Consider the following 6,402-nt stretch of genomic DNA (forward strand, 5'->3'; position numbering starts at 1 on the left):
TTGAAATATTTCTGTGCTTAGAGATTCCGACGCTGATTTATTGGTTGTTTGTTGTTAGCACGGTTACAATAGTATTTCAAAGGGGATAACAGACAGTGCGCCACTATCAGCAGTTAGTCGAACAGCATCGTGGGTACTATAGGAAACTCCGATGAGGTGGAGGGAGGTTGGCACAGTGGCTTAGTGGTTAGCATGTTTGCCTCACACGTCTTGGGCTGGCGCTTGAATCCTGCCTACACTCTGTGTGCACAGAGCTTGCATGTTCCCCTCGTTCTTCGGTGGTTTCCTCCGGGTACTCCGGTATCCTCCCCCAGTCCAAAGACATTGTAGGCTGATTGTAGGCCATTTCCAGATTGTCTGTAGTGTGCGATTGTGTTCTGAGATGGATTGGCACCTGTCCAGAGTGCCTCCCACCGTGTGCCCCGAGTCCCCCTGGGATAGGCTCCAGGCTCCTCGCAACCCGGTGTAGGATAAGCGGTACAGAAAATAGATGGGTGGATGGAAGTCAGCTCTGATCTTAAATTTTGGACGCCATAGAAGATCAATTTTAATATGTGAAGCATTCATGGTGGGTTTTTTTTTTCTTAAAGATCATGGTCTGCACTCGTAAAATTGTGAAGTTGCCGCTGGGCCATTATCTCCATAAACCCGAGTGAAGCAAGAGCAGGAGATCAGGTTAGGCACATTTTGAGTATCACTAGGACACGACTCGCATGAGTCTGGTGCCTGAATACAGCCTATTTTTAAATCCTTTTTTTTTTTTGTTTTTTAAAGGCTTTGAGGTTTTGAAGCTTTGTTGAGGCAGTGGGCCTCACCTGATCCTCTCAGAAAATAATGAATTAATAAAGATGAAACATGCATGCATGGTCAGTCACACAAATTCACGTTTGAAGAGCTTTGATCATCATTTAATGGCTCTGTCAGGAATGCATCATAATGTAGCAGAGAGTGAGATTCGTGGGCAGAAACTGCCCTGCCTGCCTTACCACACCTGACTGAGCTTTTGTCTTTTTGTTTTGCTTTGTGTGTGTGTAAATGGGTGGGAGGGCGAATGTGTAATCCAAGTTCGGAGAATGGCCTTTATTCCCCCTCCTTGTAGGATTTCAATAATGGAGATCAGTTCATGTGATACGCCGTATTTGGCACACTATGATGGTTATGTGACTATGCATTTATTCCTTGACGATACTTAACTATACTTCATTACTGTACTGTATTTGTACTGAGGCCCTCAGCCCCTGCTTGACCTTTTCCACATTTTATACTGTTACAACCTGAAACAAGTCATGAATCTACACAAAATAGTTAGTAATATTGTGGGGATAATATAATAATGGGGGGGGACCCCAACATAATTTGTAAAATTATCTACAAATAAATAACTTATTCTGTAAATTGTGATTGCATAAGTATTCACCCCATTTCTGTAAAACCCCTAAAGCAGGGTTGCCATTATAAGTCGCGTAATTGGTTGAACGGAGTCCGATTATAATGTCACGTAATCTCAATGTACATGCATCTGTTCCTGGAAGACCCCAGAGTTTGTTGGAGAACACACCTAAACAAATAGCGTCTTGAAGACCAAGGAGCTGCAAAAACACGTCCGGTATTAATCAGGGATTTAAAGATCAGGGATTTGTCATCTTCATAAAGCTTTCCTAGTACAACGAAATTCTCAGCGCAGAAGAGTTCTGAGGGGTGGTGAAAATGGAAAAGGTGAATGGCTAAGCAAAAGTCCAGATCTGAATCCCGATGAGAATCTGTGGCGGTCAACAAACAACATCCAAGCAACCCGAAGAACCTGGAGCAAATCTTGACAGGAAGAATGGGTGAAAATCACTTCCAAACAGTATGAAGAGCTGGTAGGAACTTAGCACAACAGAATTAAAAGCTGTCATCGCAGCAAAATGGGGTTTTACCAAGTCTAGACTGAAGTAATAATGAATTTTGATTTTCGAAATGTACTTCAAGATCATATTTGTGTAAGTTTCATTTGTAAATCAGACGAATCTGATGACTTTTAAGAGGGTTAAATACTTCCGCAAGCCATTGTTCTGTATGTGTGGGAGTGGTTTTGTAATCTTAGTGGGGACCATACGTCCCCACAAGTATAGGGATATTTGCATTTTTTTTTTTCCCCTGACAATGTGAGGACTTAATAAAGGAATAATTAATTTATTAGTATGAATTTATTATGAAATAATCAGTTAATCATTATGTTAATGAAAGGTTCAACAAGCAAGACGCCTGTGTGTGTGTGTGTGTGTGTTTTGTGGGACAGTGGTTTCTTAGGAGAGCACAGCAGTTTCTCGGTCAGTGGGTCAAGGGCTAGTGGCAGCTGCTGGATGCTCAATGTTTGAGCAAAACCATTAAGTCATAACCACTGAGCTGCACGCTTGGATTGTGTTTTGTTTAATGTGGTAGGTGAAAAGCATCTGCCAAACGAATCAATGAAACATGAGGTGCAATCGTCTGTTTGTTTGTTTTTGCTGAGTCATTGCCTGTAATGTGCATTTCGTTGCCTGGTATACCTTGCCATTTTAATCTACTTGCATAATTAACTTTCTGGAAACAGTTGTGGTGTTCAAGTAAGCTGCAGTGACTGGAGGCAGTCCAGCTTATTTGCGTTCTTCATTTTTCTGGAACCTTCGTGGGGACTGAAAAATGTTATCATGAATCAAAACAAATAGAGCTAAAAATTGCCTTTTGCTCCATTACACTTAGACTATTCAGCACTTATCTTCGCACACACACCTGTTGTGAAAGCACTAGGGCTAATTTACCAAAAAAAAAGAAGAAAAAAAAAAGGCTGATTTGGCTGACATTGAATGAAAGCTAGTTAGATCAGCTAGCATGTTTACACAACGGTTTGTGTATTAACTAGCATTATTAGCCTGATATTTTTCATTAACTAATGAACAATTTTTTTAAACCAAATCTCATAATAATGTTTCATAATCACTTAAACATTCTCGAAGTAGCTTGTGTTTATGAAGGTTAGCTTGCTATCTTACACGGTAGCTAGCTTTTCTTTCTAATCTGGACTTGCTAGCTAACCTTTACTAGCGCCAGTGCAGGCTTAGTCATTTTTGTTCATACAAATGCATTTACACAAGTTAAATATTTAGCAGAATGATTAATAACTAATTGGCACCTACTGTGTATGTGTGTTCTGCACAAACTGTGTGTGCATGTGTGCAAGTGTGTGTGTGTGTGTGTGTGTGTGTGTGAGAGAGAGAGAGAGAGAGAGAGAGAGAGAGAGAGAGAGAACTTCTGTTCATTTGCCGGTAAAACAAGAGGAAACCGTACACACACACCAGAAGAAATGACTTCCTGTCAATATTTACATGCAGTCACTGAGAACTTGTGCTAGGGACAGGCCCTATGGAAATCAGCCCCACAGCACATGCGCAGAGACACACACACACACATATATATGCAAAAAAAATATACATCAGTAGACTGTGGAAATGAGTGTGTATGTGTGCGCAGATCCAAACAACCCCTGTATGTATATGTGTGTGTGTGTGTGTGTGTGTGTCTCAAATTACACTTATTTCTAACATAGCTTAGTTGTTGCATCACACTTAAAGTCCATGTGAAGTACCTTGAAACACAACGTCATCCCATGTTTCGATGTAATTTCCACTGAAACAGGAAGTCACGGCAGGCCATATCGTGTGGCCCCTCCCCGTTTTTAAATAGCCAGTAGAGTTTAGCTTACCTCACATAGCCCAGGCTAAGCCATACTTGACAGTCAATACCATGGAATTTTATCATATTGGGGGCGGGACTCTTCAGATTCTAGCGAGCATTTGATTGGACAGAAAATCTGATGAGAAGCTGAAGTGCAGAATGATGTAATCAAAACTGTCGATCCGTGTCCGTGGTACAGCGAGACTGTTTTCGAAAATGCGAATGGATATATCTTCTAAATGCCAGCTGTGTCATTGTTTTGGCGCACAATAGCTTATAGATTACCTTAAGGCTAATGCACTGATACTAAAAGCCACAAAATTACTGTAGGTTTGTACCTAAGAACTGCTGCTGTAATCATGAAGACGGTCCTGTGATTATACTAAATACACTTAGAACTGTTTGCCTTTACTCTTCTGAACCTGTGTACGATAATGATTTATAATCCAGATGTCACCCAGTAGAAGATGGGTTCCCTTTTGCATCTAGTTCCTCTCAAGGTTTCTATGTTGTGTCATTTCAGGGAGTATTTTTTTTTTCTTCTCTCTTCTGGCTTGCTCATTAGGGATCTAAATCTACGTCCAGATTTCTGTAAAGCTGCTTTATGTCTACTGTTACCTGATTAAAGGGGCAATTAGTGTAGCTACAAGGTAGATGTGTCTAATAAATTGGCATAATCTCATTATTCACATGTGACCCTGTCAGTCTTACCGTCTAATAAGTTTGCGATGTTGTCTCGCAGATATAGCTGTGGTGGAAATGACGGACGCTTTCCGACAGCCGTCGCTCTTCTATCACCTGGGAGTGAGGGAGAGCTTCAGCATGGCCAACAACATCATCCTGTACTGTGACTCCAACTCCGACTCCTTGCAGAACCTCCAGGTAGCTGAATCCCACTGAAGTCTTGCTCTGACTGTATTCGACACCTTCACATTCCATACAACTCCAAATCTCACAAATGATCCTGTAACTTCACCGAAGTCTTATAGTAGACACACGTGTAGAGGCGTAAACTGCAGTTTAAATATAATGTGCTAATACACAAGAAATAACTGACATTAATTGTACATACACAAATATAACTAGATGATTAAAGCGGCGGTCAGCGATTTTTAAGTCGGAATATTTTTTTTTTTAAATTTTTTATTTTGTCATTAAAATATGCTCTCAAAGGGAACTTTGGTCTCAGTAGTGCCCCAGGTTCTGTATTCAGAATAAACAACAAATGGATCAGTAATATCCAACCAACCAGGACAAGAATCGACAAGCGTATTTACTTTTTTGTCAATCATGTTCACGGGCAATTCTAAAAGCTCATCCTCTTACGCTAGCAGTGAGGCGTTTCAGTCTAGGAATATGTTTAGAGGGACCAACGAAGGACGGGGTTGTATTTGTTTGGCTAACTCAAGCTAAAATTCCTTACTGCTCCTTTAATTTATTAAAAGAAGTGATGTGTACAAGTTTAGATGCTTTGGCCGGGAACTGAACCGAGGCACAAATATAGAGTATACTGACAAATATGACCGCGTGGGTTTGGGGTTTTTATGATTAAAGAGTAAGTGAATCGGGAGCATTCGAATTCAAACAGCATATGGTTTCTTTCACCGTGCTTGTGTGCACAGTAGCTGTTTGCACTATAGCAGGCTGAAGAGTTTTGTTCTCATGTCCTATAAAAAGCTCGAGAGCTTTAAGTGTTGCTTCGGCGCATTAACACGCTAGAGTGACTCATTTCACTTTTAACACCTTTGATTGCTGCGCACAGAAATCCCACCAGCTTCAGCGGGTCCTGTTCACGGCCTTATTGAAAGGAGAAATTGATTGCGAGGGGCTCATGGGGCATTCGAGTGCATGATATTCAGGCGGCGATTTCACACACGAGTGCAGTGCGGGGACAGCGTTCATGCACACACGAGAGCAAAGCGCGCAGCGGTTCAGATTGCAATCCAGATGAGATATCGTGGCGTTGCACTGATGTCATTTATAAACACGGTAGCTTCTGCTCGATCGTTATCGTTTTCACATTAGATTTTAGATGTTCGTCTGTCACATGTACGCTTAGTGACGTATAAGACAGACAGAACGCAATCAGTACCTCGAGCTTTAACTTTAATCCTCAGCTAAAGATATTGATTGCATTCTGTCTACCGTATATGTCAGTAAATATAAGATAGACAGAATGCAATCAACGCCTTTAGCTGAGGATTAAAGTAATCGTGGGTCGAAAAGTCACATTTCATTTGCGGGATGAATTTTTCCAATTAGTTCAAACGTCCACGAGTAGAAAAGACACGATTGTTGTAGCTAATACGAAACGGATGCCTGTTTCACCGAAGAATGCGCTCCACAAAAATCTTTCGCCTGCCAACTTCGTGGCGTGTGGCGATCTGGGAAAACCAGTCGGATGATGCCGTGGTAGAATTCTGGAAAATAGCCAAAAAAGATGAAAATCGGGGTTTTCTATAACAAAACTTTAACATACTTTGAAATCTCAACCGTAAATATATTAAAATAAATTCAGTATCGTAACAGAAATCCCGTTCGAATCCGGATTAATTCCACAGCCATCCGTAGCCTGGAGTCCAAGAGAGCAAAATTGCCCATGCTTCCAGAGAAGGAGGCGTGGCATACTCTCACTCTCTCTCTCTCTCTCTCTCTCTCTCTCTCTCTCTCTCTCTCTCTCTCTCTCTCCTATCAATCACTGTGGCA

At 41.3% G+C, this 6,402-nt stretch overlaps 1 protein-coding gene across 2 annotated transcripts in view; it reads left to right on the plus strand.

Annotated features, from left to right (window-relative positions):
• Window positions 1-6,402, plus strand: part of map3k5 (mitogen-activated protein kinase kinase kinase 5) — a 63,900-nt gene that overhangs the window by 14,587 nt on the left and 42,911 nt on the right. For both annotated transcript variants that reach the window (XM_053686670.1, XM_053686671.1), the window contains exon 2: window positions 4,439-4,578. In XM_053686670.1, coding sequence (XP_053542645.1) covers window positions 4,439-4,578 — 140 coding nt within the window. The remainder of the gene's footprint in view (window positions 1-4,438; window positions 4,579-6,402) is intronic.

This window comes from Ictalurus punctatus, chromosome 2, assembly GCF_001660625.3.
Source record: "Ictalurus punctatus breed USDA103 chromosome 2, Coco_2.0, whole genome shotgun sequence".
NCBI classification, from domain to species: Eukaryota; Metazoa; Chordata; class Actinopteri; order Siluriformes; family Ictaluridae; genus Ictalurus; species Ictalurus punctatus.